Genomic DNA, 26,273 nt, shown 5'->3' with positions numbered 1-26,273 from the left:
CTGGAAGGAGTATATTTTTTGCAGGGGCATTAAGTGGAAGGAAAGCCGACTTTGGCCAATTTATCCTAAATCCCGATAGATTGCCAAAGTCATCAATCAACTTGAGAAGATGAGGCATTGAGGTGTTAGGGTTTTGCATGAACAGTATTACGTCGTCCGCATATAAACTTATTTGATGTTGTGTGCCCTTGATTGCGATTGGTTCTATGGATTGGGATTGTCTTATATATTGTGCTAAAGGCTCTAATGATAAAGCGAATAGTCCGGGGCTAAGAGGGCAACCCTGTCTAGAAGAGCGTGATACCGGAAAGATTTCGGAGGTGATTATACCTGTTGTAATCATGGCCGATGGGTCTTTGTATAATACTTTAATCATATCAATAAATCCTTTTCCTAACCCCATCCTTTCTAATACTGCCCATAAATAAGACCATTCCAACCTATCAAAAGCTTTCATTGCATCCAAGGACAGCATCGCCTTGCTGGCATCTAGCACATGTAGTAACCGTCTTATATTATCCGTGATCAAGCGGCCTCTTATGAAGCCAGTCTGATCAGGATGAACTAAAGACATTATGCTTTTGAAGTCTGATGGCTAATACCTTGGAGTACAGCTTGATATCGGTTCCGAGGAGGCTTAAGGGTCTATAACTACCGCAATCGGTGGGGTCTTTGTCTTTTTTAAGGAGGACTGTTATGAGTGCAATATTGTCATTCTTATGGAAGTTCCCCTCCTTGATTGAATATAAAATCATATTAAGTAATAGGGGTCCAATTACATCCCAACATGAGAGGTACATTTCTGGTGGGATACCGTCTCTTCCAGGAGCCCTACCACTTTCCATTTCAGATATGGCCTCCCTAAGTTCATCTAGTGTGATGGGTGTTTCTAACTGTTTAGCGTCATCCTCTGATAGTTTAGGGAGGTTAATTTGATTAAGATATGTGTCCATTTTGTTTTGATCGAAGGTCGTTTCTGATTTATACAAGTTGGAGTAGAACTCTTTGAATGTCTCGTTGATTTTTTTAGGGTCTGTAACAAGTCCTTGCTGTGCTTTAATGGTAGTTATATCTGCAAATGTTGCGTTGACTCTTAACCGCATAGCTAGTAGGTGACTTGGTTTAGAACCATGAAAGTAATGCTGTTGTCTTGTGCTACGTATTTGTACTTCAGATTGTTGTTTATAAATGGCATTAATCTCTTTTTTTAACACATTAATTTGAGTTTCCAGTCGAACCGAGTAGTTGTATTGTAAAGAGGAAAATAACGTAGAGTAAAGCGTTTCCAGCTCTGCCAGTTTTGAGCAACAATTCTTGCGTATTTTGGAGGAAAAGTACCCGGTAAAATCCTTGATCAATCCCTTTACCGACATCCATAATATTCTGGGGTCCTGTACCGATTTCGCATTCTCCAGTAGGAATACAGAAAGAGCTTCTTTGAATTGTGTAATGAATTCCTTGTTTTTCAGCAATATCGAGTTAAATCGCCATCTTGGGGTTCGGGATGACAGTATACCAAATGATCCTTTTAGGAGTAAATAACAGTGATCTGATAGTGCATTGGGTACCATTTCCACGTCATAGTTATCAAATAGTCTCTGGGATGCAAAAACATAATCTATTCTGGAAAGTGTGTTATGTCTTGCAGATCGACAAGAGTACTTTCGGGTCGTAGGGTTGAGTGATCGCCATAGATCATTTACACCTGTATTCTTCGACCAATCCTTTAACGCATTAGATACATTTTTCTGGTTGTTGGAAAAGGTGGGATAAGATTTATCCATCCCAGGATTCCAAATGGCATTAAAATCCGCACCAATTATAAATGAGTATTCAGGAAGGTTTAACATTGTTCTGGTAAGAAGTTAGCTTCGTACAAATTTGGGGCATATACCGCTACCAACGCTATTTTCCTATTCCTGTATACAATTTTAGCTATGGTTATCCGACCATCTGTATCAGACCATACTTCCTTCAATTCAATATTCAACTTCCGTTTCACGACTATAGCAACTCCACAGGTTCTCGTTCCAAAGGAAGAGTGACTAATGTTATGATATATGTTGTCCGCTAACGTAGCTTTGTCTTCCACTAAAATGTGCATTTCGCTTAGAAGAGCCACGTCAACCTGTTTGTTTTTCATCAGTGTGAGCACGCTTTTGCGTTTATGTTGATTATTTATTCCCCCAGTATTCCAGATCATTATATTCAAACTAGCCATAATCTATACATGTTGTTGTGTAATTGTTGGTAATGCTTCTGGAGTGCGAATTCACGATGGATATACATCCAACTATTGAGGTCCCGTTGAGAGCCGAGCTTAAAAACATACATATATACAAATAAACCCCTAAATCCCCCTCCCTCAGAGAGTCGTACAGGGCTGTGTTCCATAGACACAACCTTCGCGTATAACTCCCTCCCTTACACCACCGGTTTGCCCAAAGTGAGCCTTTTAACCTTAACTTTCCTATGCTAATTGCCATAGGATCTAAAACTTTCATTCTAATTTAATAGAATGTCACTCGTGGTCTAGCGCCTTCCCTTTAATGTAATAAAAATAAAGTGAAAAATGAAAAATATACCTCAATTGGCATATTTATTTGAACCTTCTACTAACACGTATATGTTGGAACCTTCAGAAAAAAGAGAAAAAGAAAAGAGAAAAAAAAAATTTATAAATCGTAATTTATATTCTCCTTTGTTTCATCACAATTTACTCAAGCCTAGTAACAGACACAATATTTCTGACACTGGGAATACATTCCCTGAGATCCATAGATGTCACTAGATACCAAGAACATGCAAATGGACCTTGTAGAAATGGAGCAATCTTCCATTTACTTAGGTATGTATTTTTAGGCAGATTTTTATAAAATAGGGCTAGGGCTTAACAGTTCCCTATCATGGATGGTTGTGTTTCCGTACCACACCGTCATTGAGGAGGTGAGGACGCTCTCCACAGTGGCTCTGTAGAAGCTGAGCATCACCTCCCTGGACACACCAACCTTTTTAAGTTGGCGCAGGGAGCCTCTGGTGGGCCTTGCTGATTATGTGGCTGGTGGTAACTTCCTACTTTAAGTTTTCACATATCGTTAGCCTCATACGATAAATAAAAGTCATTTTTCACGATTTTTGGAAAAGAAGAAAAAACTAATTTTCCAGCTAATGTGTACACGTTTTTCATTTATATTTTGAAAATAAGTTCCACAAGGTGTATCAAAGTCAAAGTCAGCTTTATTGTCGCTTCTCATAATGTGCAAGACATACAGAGAAGTGAAATTTTGTTTCCCCCTCAACAAGTTTGCAAAAATACAAAAAGACAACAACCACTGCGTAACAAAATAAGGTGACTTTTAAACAAAATATGTCGTGACTCGTGACTTCTGCATTTTTCCCTCATACATACATACATGTCATACACTAAGGCAGTTATACTTGCCTAAGTCATGCGACGCCATCTGTGTATGCAATGTTAAAATGCACAAGTCACACGAGGGAGTTAGGCAGATGGGGATTTTTGAACATAACAAGCGTTCTGATTGGCTGATGCCACATGCACTAAGCTAAGATTACTTAGGCAATTATCGTATGAGGCTAACGATATGGTGATGCCAAGGAATTTTAAATGATCGACTCTCTCCACCTGCTGGCCATTTATGAACAGAGGAGGGTGGACTGCCTCCCTGTGCCGGAAAGTCAACTATCATCTCCTTCGTCTTAGAGATGTTTAAAAGCAGGTCGTTCTCCTTGCACCATACAGCAAAGCTATCGACTTCAGCTCTATATAGACCGATTCATCCCCCACTACTGCTGTGTCATCCGCATATTTAAAGAATCTGACAGAATCAGAGTGGGAGGCACAGTCGTTAGTGTCTAGACAGTAGAGCAGAGGAGAGAGGACACAGCCCTGGGGGGCCCCGGTGTTCAAGGTCCGGGATCTGGAAAACATATTATCTATTTTAAGCACTTGTTCTCTATCTGAGACTCATCGATTCCTAGCAATTTAAGTTTTTCAAATAATAAAATAACAGCACCTGACAACACAACACCTGACAACACAACACCTGACATCACAACACCTGACAACACAACACCTGACAACACAACACCTGACAACACAACACCTGACAACACAACACCTGACAGCACAACACATGACAGCACAACACCTGACAACACAACACCTGACAACACAACACCTGACAGCACAACACCTGACAACACAACACCTGACAACACAACACCTGACAGCACAACACCTGACAACACAACACCTGACAGCACAACACCTGACAACACAACCCCTGACAACACCTGACAACACAACACCTGACAACACAACACCTGACAGCACAACACCTGACAACACAACACCTGACAAATAGTCATATGTTTTATTTCTGCCCAAAACTGCAACTTTCTGGGCCCCTTTTCTTTTTTTCTATCCGACATCCGGGAAACTGATTTGCAACCACATCATCTGATCACCATTCATCACCATCTCGCCAAAGTTGGACTCGGCATGGACTCCAGGATACTCTGCAACTTTTACCGGTGCACTATAGAGAGTGTCCTGACGGGCTGCATCACTGCCTGGTGTGGCAACCGCAAGGGTGGTGAAGTCAGCGCAACACATCACCAGGACTGATAGTAGAGAAGACAGTAAGTTAGTAAGTAGACAGTAAGAAGAAGATTAGTATTTATTTTTATTTTCATTTCAGATAGAGATCTTTGTATATCCATACTGTATAGCACGAGGACACAGAAAAGTACATGTGAAAACAGAACAGAAAAACACAACAGTAAAGGAATAATGTCAATCAGTATCTAGACATGCCATGGGTAGCATGTCCCAGACCATCGTTGGGATATGAGTTTACCCCAGCATTGTAAACAGGATATCTATGGCATTTACATGTGCAAACTTATAGAATAGAATATTATCTTGGGATATGAAGTGCCCATGACGGGCGTGGTGCTGTATCTGGGGAATCTGACACAGGAAAACATACAAGGAGAGGACAAATACCTGGTAAAGACACGACTGGTAGCCAGTAAGAAAACAATAACAAGAGCATGGTACAACGTGGATCCACCTACAAAAGAACAGTGGCTGGGTGTAGTAGAGGAAATATATAACAAGGAGCGATTTACACACATATTGAGGGTACAGGAGGAGAAATGTGGGTCAAAATGGGAGAAATGGGTTGAATATAAAAGAAAAGTGAATGACACCACAGACTGAAACCAGAACATGATGTCACATGTATAAATGGAAGAAGCTCACATGTCACTGTACTGTTTTATGTTTGTTTTTGTTTCAGGACAGGACACGCTGTGTGGAACTCGAATGTAACATACAGGACAAGTGTTGTATGATTTTAAGTGTTCAATAAAAGATTTTGTAAAGAAATAAAAAAAGAAAAAATATTTGAATATGATCATAATATGAATATGTGTGTGAACCTGTAGTCCCAGAGGAAGCACACGTCGAACATCAATAAGGAATGTTATAGCATATACTGTTTGGAGGGTTTGTAAGGGTTTATAATCCTAATAGTCCTACTGTTGTGAGATCATCGTTTTTATTTTGATTGGATTTGTAATTTCAGGGGTGTGAAAAGTACCCAGAAATTATACTTAAGTGAAAGAGTATCTGGCTAGAAATACACTTGAGTAAAAGTAAAAAAGTTTCTACTTTTAAATGTACTTAAGTACTAAAAAGTAAAAGATCCCCGCTTTCTAGTCTTGCACAAGGATCAATCACAATCAGCATGGGTATGGGCGGGTACATTTTTCATTGATGGGGATTTGATTGGCTGTTTTTAAATAAAGTGCGGCCGCAGGATTAATAACGTTAACGTTAGTTCGGCCAGAGAAATAAATATACCAATTAAAATAGTTGGACCTGCGAGATTTGTACTTTGTAGGTTTGCATTTTAAATGTAAGGAGTAAAAAGTATGTTTTTTTTCTCTGAAATGTAATTGAGTAAAAGTACAAGTATACAAACCTAATGATACTTGAGTAAAGTACAAATCCCCAAAAACAGTACTTAAGTATTGTAACGAAGTACACTTACTCAAGTACTTTACACCCTGTTTAATCAGAAATGAACAGGTGATAAGCACACATGGTCACACTTTGCAGGCACACTGTTGGCTAAATGTTATGTTACCACTAGTGCTGTCAGGCGATTAAAAAAATGAATCTAATTAATTACAGGATTTGTAATTAATTAATCTAATTAATCGCATTTTAATCGCATTACCATTTTATGCCTCATATTCTATATTCTATAATCATATTTCAAATTGCATGTGTCCGGATGGCAGAATTCAGTACTGTATCTACAAAACCTTCTGTTTAATCATCTTCCATCTATTAATTTGCTTAGATTTTTCAGGTCTGGTCAATTTGAGCATGGTGTTATTCACAGTCAAAGATAAAAAAAAATTTATTGATATTCTCATTTGGTTCATTACAATTTACTCAAAATAAAATGTTCATTCAATCAATCACCGCGCAGATTGATTGATTGAATGAAAATGTTATTAACAGATTGCAGAATGGGTACAATACAGTACGGCTCAATACACACAATTGTTAAGGGAATGCAGACCAGAGAAAGACTTTCGTCTTGTTTACATCAGGGTCCCCCATTTTCAATTCATAATGAATTGTAAGTAAGGGTGCAACTTGCACCGTACAATCCATTCTTTGTGGATCTAGCCCACAGTATCTCTGACACTGGGAATACATTCCCTGAGATTCATAGATGTCCCTAGAATCAGATACCAAGAACATGCAAATGGACCATATTAAAAAAGAAATCTGTAAATGTGTATTCTACATGCTTATGGAATGAATGAGATACAAAAAAAAATTATTATTAAAGAAAATAAAAAAAATTGTAATTAATTTTGAGTTAATTTTCATAACGCGATTATTTGCTGTGTAATTAATTAATCTAATTAACGCGATAAACTGACAGCCCTAGTTACCACAGACGTGAGCAACACCAGAAGTTCAGAACTCTAGCGAAAAGGGACAGTGGTTGTACACATGTAACCCTTGCAATAATACATGCAAATATACACAAGTCTATACAAAATGAAATCACACCAGCAGCGGATATTACAGTGATATTGTAATATTTTGTAAACATATCCTCAGAGATTATGTGTCGTACTGATCCTGGGTCTGCTGAAGGCCTGTTTATAGGACGGCTCCAAACCCATGTGTTCAGACAGAGAGAGGGTATTTAACTTAAGAGGAAGGTTTCATCTAAAAACACAATGTGTCCTTACTACTATGATATGTGTATTTCAATTTGTGCCGTGGATTTGTTGAATGGTCTAAATGTTGAACTTGAGCAAAGTATAAATATACCGTACTTTTCGGATTATAAACCGCAGCTTTTCCCCCCATTTTTCGACCCTGCGGCTTATATAACGGTGTGGCTTATATGTGACTCGACGTGACCAAACCCGAAAATGTAAAAATCTAAATGTTGCTTTTTTGACTGCATTGAAATGTTATTTATCTGTTCCCTTATTTGCTAAACTTAATACAACTTGTAAATGAGTTAATTCTTGTTATTTGTCCGACAGTATTGTGTCCCAATGCTAATTATGGTAATTAAACATTAAAACACCTGCGGCTTATAGTCCAGTGCGGCTTATATATGTACACATCATTCAATTTAGCTGCTGCGGCTTATAGTCAGGTGCGGCTTATAGTGCGAAAAGTACGGTAATCCAGTTAAAGGAGATGTACAAACATATTTTTGAGAGGTACAGAGAGGAGGAAGAGAGAGGTACAGGGATGAGGATGAGGAAGGTGCAGAGATGATGAATGAGAGAGGTACAGGGATGAGGATGAGGAAGGTACAGAGATGAGGAAGGTACAGGGATGAGGATGAGGAAGGTACAGAGATGAGGAATGAGAGAGGTACAGGGATGAGGATGAGGAAGGTACAGAGATGAGGAAGGTACCAAGTTGATACATGAAGTTCATTATTTAAGTTATAATAAAGAGGGTAGTACCATATAAGTATATACTTCTTCCTATCCTTTTCGGACATGTAACATTTATTTATTTTGTTCATGGAGAATTTGCTTTATATGTTTACTGTTAATTTGATTGGTTGTTCTTTTTTGTTTCTTTTCTTATTATTTGTGTTCAAAATAAAATCAATTCAATTCAATTGAAGGACTATTTTATGTTGGTCAGAACATGTGATGTTGGTCAGAACATGTGAAGTTGGTCAGAACATGTGATGTTGGTCAGAACATGTGATCAGAACATGTGATGTTGGTCAGAACATGTGATCAGAACATGTGATGTTGGTCAGAATATGTGATGTTGGTCAGAACATGTGATCAGAACATGTGATGTTGGTCAGAACATGTGATGTTGGTCAGAACATGTGATCAGAACATGTGATGTTGGTCAGAACATGTCGACACGCTGTGTGTCCTTGTTCAGGAATATCACTGAAGCGTTCTGCAGATCAGCCATCATGTCGTTTGAGTTGTGCTCCTGTGGAGAATATAAACAATCACCATAGTTACATGAAGGATGTGATGATAGACAAGTTAACACAATGTAATGTAGACAAGTTAACACAATGTAACGTACAAGTTAACACAATGTGATGTAGAAAAGTTAACACACAAGTTAACACAATGTAATGTAGACAAGTTAACACAATGTAATGTAGACAAGTTAACACAATGTAATGTAGACAAGTTAACACACAAGTTAACACAATGTAATGTAGACAAGTTAACACAATGTAATGTAGACAAGTTAACACACAAGTTAACACAATGTAATGTAGACAAGTTAACACAATGTGATGTAGACAAGTTAACACAATGTAATGTAGACAAGTTAACACAATGTAATGTACAAGTTAACACAATGTAATGTAGACAAGTTAACACAATGTAATGTAGACAAGTTAACACACAAGTTAACACAATGTAATGTAAACAAGTTAACACAATGTAATGTAGACAAGTTAACACACAAATTAACACAATGTGATGTAGACAAGTTAACACAATGTAATGTAGACAAGTTAACACAATGTAATGTAGACAAGTTAACACAATGTAATGTAGACAAGTTAACACAATGTAATGTAGACAAGTTAACACAATGTAATGTAGACAAGTTAACACACAAGTTAACACAATGTAATGTAGACAAGTTAACACAATGTGATGTAGAAAAGGTAACACAATGTAATGTACAAGTTAACACAATGTAATGTAGACAAGTTAACACAATGTAATGTAGACAAGTTAACACACAAGTTAACACACTGTAATGTAGACAAATTAACACAAGTTAACACAATGTAATGTAGACAAGTTAACACAATGTAATGTAGACAAGTTAACACAATGTAATGTAGACAAGTTAACACACAAGTTAACACACTGTAATGTAGACAAGTTAACACAATGTGATGTAGACAAGTTAACACAATGTGACATAGACAAGTTAACACAATGTAATGTAGACAAGTTAACACAATGTAATGTAGACAAGTTAACACAATGGTAGACAAGTTAACACAATGTAATGTAGACAAGTTAACACAATGTGATGTAGACAAGTTAACACAATGTAATGTAGACAGGTTAACACAATGTAATGTAGACACGTTAACAGTGTAATGTAGACAAGTTAACACAATGTAATGTAGACAAGTTAACACAATGTGATGTAGACAAGTTAACACAATGGTAGACAAGTTAACACAATGTAATGTAGACAAGTTAACACAATGTGATGTAGACAAGTTAACACAATGTAATGTAGACAAGTTAACACAATGTGATGTAGACAAGTTAACACAATGTAATGTAGACAAGTTAACACAATGTAATGTAGACAAGTTAACACAATGTAATGTAGACAAGTTAACACAATGTAATGTAGCCAAGTTAACACAATGTGATGTAGACAAGTTAACACAATGTAATGTAGACAAGTTAACACAATGTAATGTAGACAAGTTAACACACAAGTTAACACAATGTAATGTAGACAAGTTAACACAATGTAATGTAGACAAGTTAACACACAAATTAACACAATGTAATGTAGACAAGTTAACACAATGTGATGTAGACAAGTTAACACAATGTAATGTAGACAAGTTAACACAATGTAATGTACAAGTTAACACAATGTAATGTAGACAAGTTAACACAATGTAATGTAGACAAGTTAACACACAAGTTAACACAATGTAATGTAAACAAGTTAACACAATGTAATGTAGACAAGTTAACACACAAATTAACACAATGTGATGTAGACAAGTTAACACAATGTAATGTAGACAAGTTAACACAATGTAATGTAGACAAGTTAACACACAAGTTAACACAATGTAATGTAGACAAGTTAACACAATGTAATGTAGACAAGTTAACACACAAGTTAACACAATGTAATGTAGACAAGTTAACACAATGTGATGTAGAAAAGGTAACACAATGTAATGTACAAGTTAACACAATGTAATGTAGACAAGTTAACACAATGTAATGTAGACAAGTTAACACACAAGTTAACACACTGTAATGTAGACAAATTAACACAAGTTAACACAATGTAATGTAGACAAGTTAACACAATGTAATGTAGACAAGTTAACACAATGTAATGTAGACAAGTTAACACACAAGTTAACACACTGTAATGTAGACAAGTTAACACAATGTGATGTAGACAAGTTAACACAATGTGACATAGACAAGTTAACACAATGTAATGTAGACAAGTTAACACAATGTAATGTAGACAAGTTAACACAATGGTAGACAAGTTAACACAATGTAATGTAGACAAGTTAACACAATGTGATGTAGACAAGTTAACACAATGTAATGTAGACAGGTTAACACAATGTAATGTAGACACGTTAACAGTGTAATGTAGACAAGTTAACACAATGTAATGTAGACAAGTTAACACAATGTGATGTAGACAAGTTAACACAATGTAATGTAGACAAGTTAACACAATGTAATGTACAAGTTAACACAATGTAATGTAGACAAGTTAACACAATGTAATGTAGACAAGTTAACACACAAGTTAACACAATGTAATGTAAACAAGTTAACACAATGTAATGTAGACAAGTTAACACACAAATTAACACAATGTGATGTAGACAAGTTAACACAATGTAATGTAGACAAGTTAACACAATGTAATGTAGACAAGTTAACACACAAGTTAACACAATGTAATGTAGACAAGTTAACACAATGTAATGTAGACAAGTTAACACACAAGTTAACACAATGTAATGTAGACAAGTTAACACAATGTGATGTAGAAAAGGTAACACAATGTAATGTACAAGTTAACACAATGTAATGTAGACAAGTTAACACAATGTAATGTAGACAAGTTAACACACAAGTTAACACACTGTAATGTAGACAAATTAACACAAGTTAACACAATGTAATGTAGACAAGTTAACACAATGTAATGTAGACAAGTTAACACAATGTAATGTAGACAAGTTAACACACAAGTTAACACACTGTAATGTAGACAAGTTAACACAATGTGATGTAGACAAGTTAACACAATGTGACATAGACAAGTTAACACAATGTAATGTAGACAAGTTAACACAATGTAATGTAGACAAGTTAACACAATGGTAGACAAGTTAACACAATGTAATGTAGACAAGTTAACACAATGTGATGTAGACAAGTTAACACAATGTAATGTAGACAGGTTAACACAATGTAATGTAGACACGTTAACAGTGTAATGTAGACAAGTTAACACAATGTAATGTAGACAAGTTAACACAATGTGATGTAGACAAGTTAACACAATGGTAGACAAGTTAACACAATGTAATGTAGACAAGTTAACACAATGTGATGTAGACAAGTTAACACAATGTAATGTAGACAAGTTAACACAATGTGATGTAGACAAGTTAACACAATGTAATGTAGACAAGTTAACACAATGTAATGTAGACAAGTTAACACAATGTAATGTAGCCAAGTTAACACAATGTGATGTAGGCAAGTTAACACACAAGTTAACACAATGTAATGTAGACAAGTTAACACAAGTTAACACAATGTAATGTAGACAAGTTAACACAATGTAATGTAGACAAGTTAACACAATGTAATGTAGACAAGTTAACATAATGTAATGTAGACAAGTTAACACAATGTAATGTAGACAAGTTAACACAATGTAATGTAGACAAGTTAACACAATGGTAGACAAGTTAACACAATGTAATGTAGACAAGTTAACACAATGTAATGTAGACAAGTTAACACAGTGTAATGTAGACAAGTTAACACAGTGGTAGACAAGTTAACACAATGTAATGTAGACAAGTTAACACAATGTGATGTAGACAAGTTAACACAATGTGATGTAGCCAAGTTAACACAATGTAATGTAGACAGGTTAACACAATGTAATGTAGACAAGTTAACACAGTGTAATGTAGACAAGTTAACACAATGTAATGTAGACAAGTTAACACAGTGTGATGTAGCCAAGTTAACACAATGTAATGTAGACAGGTTAACACAATGTAATGTAGACAAGTTAACACAATGTAATGTAGACAAGTTAACACAATGTGATGTAGACAAGTTAACACAATGTAATGTAGACAAGTTAACACAATGTGATGTAGACAAGTTAACACAATGGTAGACAAGTTAACACAATATAATGTAGAGAAGTTAACACAATGTGATGTAGACAAGTTAACACAATGTAATATAGACAAGTTAACACAATGTAATGTAGACAAGTTAACACAATGTAATGTAGACAAGTTAACACACTGTAATGTAGACAAGTTAACACAATGTGATGTAGACAAGTTAACACAATGTAATGTAGACAAGTTAACACACAAGTTAACACAATGTAATGTAGACAAGTTAACACAATGTGATGTAGACAAGTTAACACAATGTAATGTAGACAAGTTAACACAATGTGATGTAGACAAGTTAACACAATGTGATGTAGACAAGTTAACACAATGTAATGTAGACAAGTTAATGCAATGTAATGTAGACAAGTTAACACAATATAATGTAGACAAGTTAACACAGTGTAATGTAGACAAGTTAACACAATGGTAGACAAGTTAACACAATGTAATGTAGACAAGTTAACACAATGTGATGTAGACAAGTTAACACAATGTGATGTAGACAAGTTAACATAATGTAATGTAGACAGGTTAACACAATGTAATGTAGACAAGTTAACACAATGTAATGTAGACAAGTTAACACAATGGTAGACAAGTTAATACAATGTGATGTAGACAAGTTAACACAATGTGATGTAGACAAGTTAACACAATGTAATGTAGAGAAGTTAACACAATGTGATGTAGACAAGTTAACACAATGTAATATAGACAAGTTAACACAATGTAATGTAGACAAGTTAACACAATGTGATGTAGACAAGTTAACACAATGTGATGTAGACAAGTTAACACAATGTGATGTAGACAAGTTAACACAATGTAACATAGACAAGTTAACACAATGGTAGACAAGTTAACACAATGTAATGTAGAGAAGTTAACACAATGTGATGTAGACAAGTTAACACAATGTGATGTAGACAAGTTAACACACAAGTTAACACAATGTAATGTAGACAAGTTAACACAAGTTAACACAATGTAATGTAGACAAGTTAACACAATGTAATGTAGACAAGTTAACACAATGTAATGTAGACAAGTTAACAAAATGGTAGACAAGTTAACAATGTAATGTAGACAAGTTAACACAATGTAATGTAGACAAGTTAACACAATGTAATGTAGACAAGTTAACACACAAGTTAACACAATGTAATGTAGACAAGTTAACACAATGTGATGTAGACAAGTTAACACAATGTGATGTAGACAAGTTAACACAATGTAACGTAGACAAGTTAACACAATGGTAGACAAGTTAACACAATGTAATGTAGAGAAGTTAACACAATGTGATGTAGACAAGTTAACACAATGTAATATAGACAAGTTAACACAATGTAATGTAGACAAGTTAACACAATGTGATGTAGACAAGTTAACACAATGTAATGTAGACAAGTTAACACAATGTGATGTAGACAAGTTAACACACAAGTTAACACAATGTAATGTAGACAAGTTAACACAATGTAATGTAGACAAGTTAACACACAAGTTAACACAATGCAATGTAGACAAGTTAACACAATGTAATGTAGACAAGTTAACACAATGTAATGTAGACAAGTTAACAAAATGGTAGACAAGTTAACAATGTAATGTAGACAAGTTAACACAATGTACTGTAGACAAGTTAACACAATGTACTGTAGACAAGTTAACACAATGTAATGTAGACAAGTTAACACACAAGTTAACACAATGTAATGTAGACAAGTTAACACAATGTAATGTAGACAAGTTAACACAATGTAATGTAGACAAGTTAACAAAATGGTAGACAAGTTAACAATGTGATGTAGACAAGTTAACACAATGTACTGTAGACAAGTTAACACAATGTACTGTAGACAAGTTAACACAATGTAATGTAGACAAGTTAACACAATGTAATGTAGACAAGTTAACACAATGTAATGTAGACAAGTTAACACATTGTAATGTAGACAAGTTAACACAATGTAATGTAGACAAGTTAACACAATGTGATGTAGACAAGTTAACACAATGTAATGTAGACAAGTTTACACAATGTAATGGTAGACAAGTTAACACAATGTAATGGTAGACAAGTTAACACAATGTAATGTAGACAAGTTAACACAATGTAATGTAGACAAGTTAACACAATGGTAGACAAGTTAACACAATGTAATGTAGACAAGTTAACACAATGTAATGGTAGACAAGTTAACACAATGTAATGTAGACAAGTTAACACAATAGTAGACAAGTTAACACAATGTAATGTAGACAAGTTAACACAATGTAATGTAGACAAGTTAACACAATGTAATGTAGACAAGTTAACACAATGTAATGGTAGACAAGTTAACACAATGTAATGTAGACAAGTTAACACAATAGTAGACAAGTTAACACAATGTAATGTAGACAAGTTAACACAATGTGATGTAGACAAGTTAACACTCAAGTTAACACAATGTAATGTAGACAAGTTAACACAATGTGATGTAGACAAATTAACACAATGTAATGTAGACAAGTTAACACAATTTGATGTAGACAAGTTAACACAATGTAATGTAGACAAGTTAACACAATGTAATGGTAGAAAAGTTAACACAATGTAATGTAGACAAGTTAACACAATGTAATGTAGACAAGTTAACACAATGTAATGTAGACAAGTTAACACAATGTAATGTAGACAAGTTAACACAATGCAATGTAGACAAGTTAACACAATGGTAGACAAGTTAACACAATGTAATGTAGACAAGGTAACACAATGGTAGACAAGTTAACACAATGTAATGTAGACAAGTTAACACAATGTGATGTAGACAAGTTAACACAATGTAATGTAGACAAGTTAACACAATGTGATGTAGACAAGTTAACACAATGTAATGTAGACAAGTTAACACAATGTAATGTAGACAAGTTAACACAATGGTAGACAAGTTAACACAATGTAATGTAGACAAGTTAACACAATGTGATGTAGACAAGTTAACACAATGTAATGTAGACAAGTTAACACAATGTAATGTAGACAAGTTAACAATGTAATGTAGACAAGTTAACACAATGTGATGTAGACAAGTTAACACAATGTAGACAAGTTAACACAATGTAATGTAGACAAGTGAACACAATGTGATGTACACAAGTTAACACAATGTAATGTAGACAAGTTAACACAATGTAATGTAGACAAGTTAACACAATGTAATGTAGACAAGTTAACACAATGTGATGTAGACAAGTTAACACAATCTTACGCTCAGCCTTGCTTTCAGTTCATCCGTCTGTCTTCTCCTCTGTTCCCGTTCTGTAAACACACAGTGAGGGAAACAGCTAGTGAGAATCATTTAGCCACCGATGGCACTGCAGCTAACGTTGCTTTACACAAAGGTATTATCTAACAGGAATAACAAGGATATTCAAAATGATTCATTATTAACACATTCAATATCACATATTAATCTATATCAACAGCTGGAGTAAAATGCAGCCATGAATGGGTAATTTCACTAATATGCGTCGTGAAGAGACATAACATGTTATGAGCCTGTTTTAAAAGCGTATAGTCATAGACAATAAAGACGTTGGTTAAATGAATGGCAAAAGATTGAGAAGTTGACTTACTGTGTTCATTGTACAGCTTCCTTGCTAACAAGGCCATGCTCAGCAGCAGCAGTATGGATATACACACCACCACGGACTCCAAGATGTGCCTGCAGTGCAATACAAAGACAACTCAGCAAATACACCTTCTGATCCAAGTTCGTCTTCGGTTGCTTTATTGTTTTCTTTCTTGAGCCCTGTCTTTCTCGTCATGTCGTGCAGTAGCTGGTGAAGAAAGCACAACAATGCCCCCTACAGGCTCCTACAGGCTCCTACAGAGACATGTGGCCCCCAAGTCCTACAGGCTCCTACAGAGACTTGTGGCCCCCGGGTCCTACAGGCTCCTACAGAGACATGTGGCCCCCAGGTCCTACAGGCTCCTACAGAGACATGTGGCCCCCAGGTGCTACAGGCTCCTACAGAGACATGTGGCCCCTAGGTCCTACAGACTCCTACAGAGACATGTGGCCCCCAGGTCCTACAGAGACACTACAGAGACATGTGGCCCCTAGGTCCTACAGGCTCCTACAGAGACATGTGGCCCCCAGGTCCTACAGGCTCCTACAGAGACATGTGGCCCCCAGGTCCTACAGAGACACTACAGAGACATGTGGCCCCCAGGTCCTACAGGCTCCTACAGAGACATGTGGCCCCCAGGTCCTACAGGCTCCTACAGAGACATGTGGCCCCCAGGTCCTACAGGCTCCTACAGAGACATGTGGCCCCCAGGTCCTACAGGCTCCTACAGAGACATGTGGCCCCCAGGTCCTACAGGCTCCTACAGAGACATGTGGCCCCCAAGTCCTACAGGCTCCTACAGAGACATGTGGCCCCCAGGTCCTACAGGCTCCTACAGAGACTTGTGGCCCCCGGGTCCTACAGGCTCCTACAGAGACATGTGGCCCCCAGGTCCTACAGAGACACTACAGAGACATGTGGCCCCCAGGTCCTACAGGCCCCTACAGAGACATGTGGCCCCCAGGTCCTACAGAGACACTACAGAGACATGTGGCCCCCAGGTCCTACAGAGACACTACAGAGACATGTGGCCCCCAGGTCCTACAGGCCCCTACAGAGACATGTGGCCCCCAGGTCCTACAGAGACACTACAGAGACATGTGGCCCCCGATGCTACAGGCTTCTACAGACACACAACAGAGAGCATCCTGATTGGAGAAGCTGCTACAGAGAGTCATAAGAACAACCCAGACCACCTGTTGTTGTGAGCTTCCCTCCATCCAGGATACTATACAGTACAATGGACATTGTAGCAAAGCCTGCAGGGTTATTAAGGACCCCAGTCACCCCAACCACAAACTCTTGTGTGGTAATCACAGCCTCAAGGCCCGGACCAGGTAGTCAGACTCATCAATAAAGCGGCTGGCTACTGGCCTGTTCCTGGAGCAATACGCTTGCTGCAATATTATATATTATATACAGTATATATTAACAAATTGTTCTAAATAAATAATAATGATAATAAAAAAAAAAAAATTGTCCACTTTTTCTCCTGTTTTTCTGTGTTTTTTCTCCCATCCCAATTTAGTCATGCCAATTCCCCCCTCTCCTTCCTGGTCGTTGCTCGCATGTTCCCCCCACTGGTCGGTCTAGGGAGGGTTGATAGATACTATCACATGTCCCCTCCGATACATGCGGAGTCAGCCAGCCACTTCTTTTCACCTGCCAGCGCGGACTCTCATCTCACCATCTCCCTTCCTCGCTGTGCAGGCGCCCTGACCGACCTGTAGGAGTCGCTGTTTACAACGACCAGATTACCACCCACCGGCTTCCCTCCCGCTGACTCTGCCAATTGAGCCAGTATGACGGCCGGCCAAGCCGGAGGCAACGCTGACAGCCGGACTCGATATCAGTGTCTCTCGCGTTGGTGACGAGCGCTTAGTCCGCTGCGCCACCCAACCGCATATGATAATAAATTATTTGAAGTTTGGACAGTTACAACTGAGGTAGGTAGATAACATTTGTAGAGACTAAAGTACCAAAAAAAGGTACCATTGGGTACCGGTATCGATTCACAGGTACCGGTATCGGTTCAAATGTGAACGGTACCCAACCCTACAGACTACACCCACAGCAAAGCAACAACACTACTCCTAAATGATATATCACTACTACCGGCTTCCAAGAAATGTCTTTTGTGGTGTCTGTGATGGTACTGTCCTGTGATGTCTTGTGTGTTATTGTTGTTACTGCATTGTGTTTTGTTTTGTTACATGTAAAAATGGGGAAAAAAGTATTGCTATATTCCTTATCATTGCTATGTTACTAACAAAAATGTTTGTCTTTACTATTTTTATTGCTTGTTTTTTGTATTCCTTTATGTTGATGCTGCTGTGAGGAACCAAGAACATAACATGTCATTCCTCTACGCTGCTGCTGTGAGGAACCAAGAACATAACATGTCATTCCTCTCTGCTGCTGCTGCTGAGGAACCAAGAACATAACATGTCATTCCTCTACGCTGCTGCTGGTGAGGAACCAAGAACATAATATGTCATTCCTCTCTGCTGCTGCTGAGGAACCAAGAACATAACATGTCATTCCTCTCTGCTGCTGCTGCTGAGGAACCAAGAACATAACATGTCATTCCTCTACGCTGCTGCTGCTGAGGAACCAAGAACATAACATGTCATTGTCATTCCTCTACGCTGCTGCTACTGAGAGGAACCAAGAACATAACATGTCATTCCTCTACGCTGCTGCTGAGGAACCAAGAACATAACATGTCATTGTCATTCCTCTACGCTGCTGCTACTGAGAGGAACCAAGAACATAACATGTCATTCCTCTACGCTGCTGCTACTGAGGAACCAAGAACATAACATGTCATTCCTCTACGCTGCAACAGAAGATAGATAGATAGATAGATAGATAGATAGATAGATAGATAGATAGATAGATAGATAGATAGATAGATAGATAGATAGATAGATAGATAGATAGATAGATAGATAGATAGATAGATAGATAGATAGATAGATAGATAGATAGATAGATAGATAGATAGATAGATAGATAGATAGATAGATAGATAGATAGATAGATAGATACAGTAGATGGATGTGTGTTATTACCTGTGAGTGTCCCAGGAGTCCTTGGTCACGTGTTTCGGCAGTGGCATCTTCTCAGTTTGCACAGGTGGAGATGTCACCAACACCATGGTTGCTGCAGGTAAGACATACTTATAAGATATAATCTTGAGACTGATGGTTGTTGAACTATTCAAAACTAAAAGTATGTGTACAGTATGGCTACTGTGACTCATGGCCATTAAATAGACAGATTTAGTCTGCATAGTCTGCGGATGAAGTTTAAAAATAATTTTCTTTCACCATTGACAAAACACTGAGTGCATTTTCACACTGCCTATTAAAACCTTTGTTGGCCCATATAATTGTTTTGTTTTCTCGCCCTCTAAATGAAAATTAAAGGTATTATGTATCTCATCTTCTCACTGCATGAGACTGTTGAGTGAATTGTAACAGCATTTTCAGGACCCCTGAACAGTTTCAAATCCCCCATTCCTGCCTAAAAACCTTCTACTGTGGGGCGATACCATCTAGGCATCTCTAAAAGCCAATGAAAACCCTAATATTAAACCATGGAACATACTTTTTCAAGGCCCATTCCAAAACAAAAGGGCAGCCCCACTACAGGAATCCAAAACATTGACAATGTTTCAGTCTGAAATGGATGACAGACCCCGTAACACGAGGAGCGACAGATTCTAAAATGAGTGATAAAGCTTAATTTTTAAGCTCTGGAATGTGTGTTTACATCTGTGTTGTTTGTAATTCATTCAACAACAAAAAATCTATAAACCTGGGTTGGGGTTAGGGTTAGTACTCTGGACCGTTAGGGTCAGTGGCAGCTGGTGAAGATTATTCTGGGTGGGGCGGTGCCATATTCAATCAGTTTCAGTAACTACAGAACAGTATATATTGTTATAGACTCACTTGTTTTTCTGCCGGTAAGACAGCATGTCACAGCTTGAACTTTCCATAAACGTGTCGATATAAATCCATTTTTGTTAGATCCAAGTCCAACACTGTCTGAATGTACAGTGTCTTGTGATTATTATCAATTTCCGACGACGACAACAACCATAGATATATATCTATGACAACAACTAGTAGCCGAGCGTATGGGACAAATAGAAGATGGGATTTCCTGGTGGACGTGATGTCACACGAATGCCACGCTGAATGAATGAGTGAATAGACAATTCGACAATGACTCTACTTCGGGCGCTAGAGAAAAGCGCCCATAGGCATCATATTTGAAGATGCTGATTGGATTCAATTTAGTTGCTATGTTCATTTATGTTGCCCTGTGAATTTTTCAATTGGCTGAGTTGCTCACTGACGCCGGCGCTGATTTCTAGCGCCCGAGAAGAGAGAGGGGGGATGAATAGGACACACAAACAATGGTTTATTTGATATATTACACGTTATTGTGCATTTTAAACACAAACATACTTAACCCTTTCACTGCCGCACTACCAAATGGTTTAACCCTTTCACTGCGACAATACACAAGGTTAACCCTTTCACTGCCATGTGACAAACCGTCTGTAGTGTGATAGTAAAGGGTTAACCTTCTGTAGTGTGGTAGTGAAAGGGTTTAAATTAGTAATTATTATTTATTAAAAAAAAAATTATTATATTTTTAGGGGTCGAAATCTAAAATCCAAAACCACTATTTCTTCTTTCTTCTTCTCTCTCCACCAGGGGGAGCGGCACCCTAGCGCCCTATATGGACTGGTTAGGGTGAGGGTTAGGGTGAGGGAACCTACTGGTGGAGGGCCGCGGGGTGACCAGCACGTGCACGGCCGTCTGCTGCTGCCCGGCGGCGCACCAGTACCAGCCGGTGTCTCTCATCCGCAGCTCCTTCAGGGTGACACTGAAGCTGCCTGTCGTGTCATCGCTGATGGCCACCGCCGCGTCATGGTAGTGACCCTCGGACCCGGTCACCAGGCAGGAGCTCCAGTCGCCACTGCGACACCACTTCTTCTCACTCGCTCTGTTGACAAGGTGCATATGTTTTTAAACATACTGTATAATAATAATAATAATAATAATAATAATAATAATAATAATAATAATAATAATAATAATAATAATAATAATAATAATAATAATAATACATCAAATTTGTATAGCGCTTTTCCGAATGCTCAAAGACGCTTTACAGAACAAAACAAACAATACAGTTTTAGTAGAGAAAATTCTAAATAAAATAATTATATAAAAGGTGAGAGAGGAAGGAGTTCAAGGCTTGAAAGCAAGCGCAATTGAGTTTAGTTCTTATTTATCTATCTATCTATCTATCTATCTATCTATCTATCTATCTATCTATCTATCTATCTATCTATCTATCTATCTATCTATCTATCTATTTATTTATTTATTCGCAGTGTTTGTGTAGTACTTTTATTTATTTTCGGACATTACGAGGCCTCATTGAGTCATGACTATAAATGTAAAAAGTAATTGTTAATGATACAAATATTGTCGTATTTAATATTTATTATTATTATTATTATTATTATTATTATTATTATTATTATTATTATTATTATTATTATTATTATTATTATTATTTAATTCCGAGTATGTCTGTAGAATCGACATGAACGCAATCATCCCAAATTAAGTCCTTAAGAACACTGGCGCACACCAGTCTGTCCACTTTCCGCATTCGTAAATCCTGTTTGTAGCTACAAACGAATCTCCGAAAAGAAACCGTTCGATCATGCCAAAATCGGCGAAGAAATTTGTTCATAACTTTCTCGTAAGTCCGTTCCAGCATGAGGACCATTGTCGGGTGTGCGATATGAAAGCAAGACTGTTCTGGGTGAGCAGACTTAAAACAAACTACAAACCGCCATCTTGTGTTCTATCTATAACGAGTATTATATCACTTCAGGTTCTATAAGTCTCACGTGACGTAATTTCTAGCTCCAAGGTCAACGACCTGTTACTTTCCCTTCAAATGTACTTAATAATAATTATCTTCCAGTTGAGTATTATTACGGATTTTCTGTTGTTGGTCTACCGGTAAAACTGAAACATGAGGGGCGGTCGGATGGCGTAGCAGAGATTGCGCTCGTCACCAATGCAAGAGGCTGTGGTCTTGACTCCCGGAGTCAGCATTGCCTGCGGCTTGGGCCTATCGTCATACTAACTAGTTTGGCTGAGTTAGCGGGAGGGAAGTCGTGGGTGGGAATCTGGCGTTGTGGACAGCGACGCCTACAGGTCAGGTCTGGGCGCCTGCTCAGCGAAAGGCAGGAAATGGTGAAGGCAGCGTGAGCTCCCACGCGTTACACTTCACCAATGAGAGTCCTCGCTGCCAGGTGAAAAGAGAGCCACTGGCTGTCTCCACATGTGTCAGAGGAAGCGTGCAGATGACTTCAGGGTTCCCTTGTACCGACCAGTAGGGGGAACATGCGCACAACGACCAGGTAGGGGAGGGGGGGAATTGGCATAACGACTAAATTGGGATGGGCAGAAAAGCATAGAAAATCAGGCGGAGAAAAAGAGGATACAAATAAAAAAAAAATTAAAACAGTGACTGATGTGAGTCATGTTTGTCTTGTGGTGGTAGTCATATTATTTCTGTAAACTGTAAAATGCTTATGTAAATGTTCATAACTTCTGGAAAATTTGTTAAAATGTCTATGTAAAAACGGGAAACCATACTGCAAATAAGAAAATTGTTTATGCAAAAATATGAAAAAGTGACTTTGGAAAAGAAAAGGAGAATGTTCAAGTAAAAGAAATAATAAAATAAGTGACTTTGGAAAAGAAAAGAAAAATGAACCAAAATAAAGAGTTATAAAAAAGAAAAACAGTGACTGATCATCTAAGAGACAAGTAGTTTAAACATAATAATACCTGTATCTCTTACTGTAGAGACACTCCACGCTGACGCTGCTGCCTTCCTCTCCACTCAGCCGGCTGTTCACCACCGACATGCCTGCAGGGAACAACCAGGACACAATACAACATATCTCCATATCAGCCGGAAGTACCGCTACCCGGGCAAGGGTGTTTCGCCATGGTTTAACTTTGACCTACATTAAAAACAGCTAGTGTGGGAGGTAGGCCTTCGCTCCTCTGTGCAATCAGACGTTAGCCCTTTCACTACCACACTACAGAAGGTTAACCCTTTACTATCACACTACAGATGGTTAACCAGTGAAAGGGTTAACCATTTGGTAGTGCGGAGGTGAGCGAAAGAGGACGGGCTGCTCCCTATATGGGCTTTTTTTGCGAAACGCACACTGCCACTCAAACCATCTAATATATCATCATTATGGTAAACAAGAAGCAAGAAAGAAGAATTGTATTATCTTTTATTGGTCACATAGTCAAAGATATATAATTGAAGTAGTGTGATCCAGCTTTGACATTCCACATATTAATAAAAACGAAGCCTTCTGATTTGGCGGCCAGTGCCACCTAGGGTTAGGGTTAGTGTGTGTGTGTGTGTGTGTGTGTGTGTGTGTGTGTGTGTGTGTGTGTGTGTGTGTGTGTGTGTGTTAGTGTGTGTGTTAGTGTGTGACGTGTTAGTGTGTGACGTGTTAGTGTGTGTGTGTGTGTGTGTGTGTGTGTGTGTGTGTGTGTGTGTGTGTGCGTGTGTGTGTGTTATAATTATAAAGGGCTGTTAGTTTTGTCTTTTGAGATATTATTTACATTAAAAGAGCTTGCTCGCAAAGTTACGCTTTTCCAGTTTATTAGTTTGGTCCACATTTGTCATCATATATCATATCTTTTTATTCTAATGTGTACTGTAAACCAATAATAGTGAGGAGAATTGGCCCACCCACGTTCATTTAGGGCTGCCCAAAAATCGATTTCTGCCTACAGTCATTACAGTACACTACAGTAAATATAAGTTTTATCTGCTCTATTGTTTTGGATGTAAAATGTTTTTTTATTTACATTTTTTTTTACTTCACAGCAATAATCTTTTATTAAAATTATCATTTGTTTTAACTCTTTCACTACCGCTCTACCAAATGGTTAACCCTTTCACTGTGACAATACAGAAGGTTAACCCTTTCACTGTCACACGACAAAGGGTTAACCCTTTCACTACCACACTACAGAAGGTTAACCCTTTACTATCACACTACAGACGGTTAACCCTTTCACTACCACATTACAGAAGGTTAACCCTTTCACTACCACACTACAGAAGGTTCTATGTCGTAGAGCTTCCGCTCAGCGTCTATTGCACATATCTCACTCTAGTGCAGGGGTAGGCAACCCTAGGCACGCGTGCCTGCATAGGCACGCAGGGGCATTTGCATAGGCACAGGGGGCAGCAATAAAAAAAAAAAAATATATATATATATATAATTCTTTTTTAAATTTTTTTTTTTTTGCTTTGAAATATTATAGTGAAATATTTTGCACTGTTGTCGCATTTATCTTGTTGAAATCCTCCCACAGTTCTTTTTACTACCACATATTTAATTGAGACCCTTTATTTGTTTATTATTTCAATTTAGCTGGAAATACATTGCTACATCATTCAGTAACATTTGCAGAGCCTTATAACAAAAACATTATTACGGTCACCATTGTGACCAGTGGGATTAATCAACAAATTTTATTATTTATTTTTCTATTTCATTGAACATTGCACATGTTAAAAGCCATTTTTTCTTCTCAAAATGTGAGTATTACCAAGTCAACTTGTGTTCTTAAAACAATGACAATAAACATAGTTTTATTAGGTTGAAATAATGTGCTTGTGTACTTATGTTTCTGTTAACTTATTATGGATTGAAAACGGAAAACCTTAATGCACAGTAACTGAACTCAATATTTTTAAGTTCTGGTAACTTATTATTATATTTTTTTTACAGTGTAGTCTTGCGATCAATCAAAACTTATTTACACGATATACCTCACATTCACCCTCCATTCACATCCTGGTGTTCTCCATTAGGCCTGTAGGTGGAGCTATGACAGCACACGTACAGTACACACACCGATGTGTGATGTGTCCAAAAATGATTGGGCAAATGTGAGTGAAATGGTCGCACTGTATGCAGCCGTTTGTCTGCATTGCATTCCCCCCCCCCCCCCCCAACTCAGATTTAGGGTTGATACAACCATCATAATAATATTGTTAATAATAACAATAACAATAATGATGTAATAATGTAAAAATTATCATTAAAAATACCTGATTATGAGAAAAAATTATTACGATGCATGGAATATTGTTGAGGCACAACTATACAACTATATAGTTACAACTATATTTCAAACAGACACTCCATGTCAAAAAGGTTGCTGACCCCTGCTCTAGTGCATGTGCACTGAACAAAAACTCACAAAATGTACCTTTACATACCAACATCCGTCTGGCCACACCCCCCGCTACCTATATAAGCAGGGGTGTGGCCACACACTCACCTCCTTCTTCACTTTCACCACAAGAGAGTGCCTGTATACCAATCACTTGATGAGGTTATTAAGCTGAAGAAAGGAGAACAGAAGAGCAAGGAGATACGTTGACGTTATATCTTTGTTTTTCTCTCTCACTATTTTCGAGAAAATACGGCGATAATGTCTTCGTCACTGGGGTGTCTGGAAGATGATGATCATTCTGACCTCCACCGGCTTTTTCGTATTAGGGGCTTGCGTCGCTGATCTACTCCCCACCTGCAGTCCTCCAAAGCTGCGGCTGGATAGGTATTGAACCTCCGGTTCTACAGCTGGACTGCAGGAGGCACCGGCTGTTTGTGAGAAACTGGTTGCTTTCTGGGCTGGGTGAGTAATGTTTTGCTATGCGGGCGCCAGTTGTACTGCTAATGCTATGGGGGTTAGCTGACAATTTTACGAAGGCCGGCCCCAGATTGGGGTCCTCTGT

General features: G+C 37.7%; 1 protein-coding gene across 1 annotated transcript in view; it reads right to left on the bottom strand.

Moving 5' to 3' along the window:
• Window positions 1-4,692: 4,692 nt before the first annotated feature.
• pigr (polymeric immunoglobulin receptor) overlaps window positions 4,693-26,273 on the bottom strand; it is a 35,029-nt gene continuing 13,448 nt past the window's right edge. Inside the window, exons 3-8 of the mRNA XM_084312916.1 lie at window positions 23,279-23,360; window positions 21,178-21,404; window positions 19,457-19,547; window positions 16,386-16,474; window positions 16,019-16,068; window positions 4,693-8,545 (exon numbers count right to left, since the gene is read on the bottom strand). Coding sequence (XP_084169042.1) covers window positions 8,456-8,545; window positions 16,019-16,068; window positions 16,386-16,474; window positions 19,457-19,547; window positions 21,178-21,404; window positions 23,279-23,360 — 629 coding nt within the window. The 3' untranslated portion in view covers window positions 4,693-8,455. The remainder of the gene's footprint in view (window positions 8,546-16,018; window positions 16,069-16,385; window positions 16,475-19,456; window positions 19,548-21,177; window positions 21,405-23,278; window positions 23,361-26,273) is intronic.

This window comes from Notolepis coatsorum (genome assembly GCF_963971535.1).
Source record: "Notolepis coatsorum genome assembly, chromosome: 4".
Lineage (NCBI taxonomy): Eukaryota > Metazoa > Chordata > Actinopteri > Aulopiformes > Paralepididae > Notolepis > Notolepis coatsorum.
The sequence above is the reverse complement of the archived record's forward strand: the minus strand, read 5'-3'. Positions and strand labels throughout refer to the sequence as shown.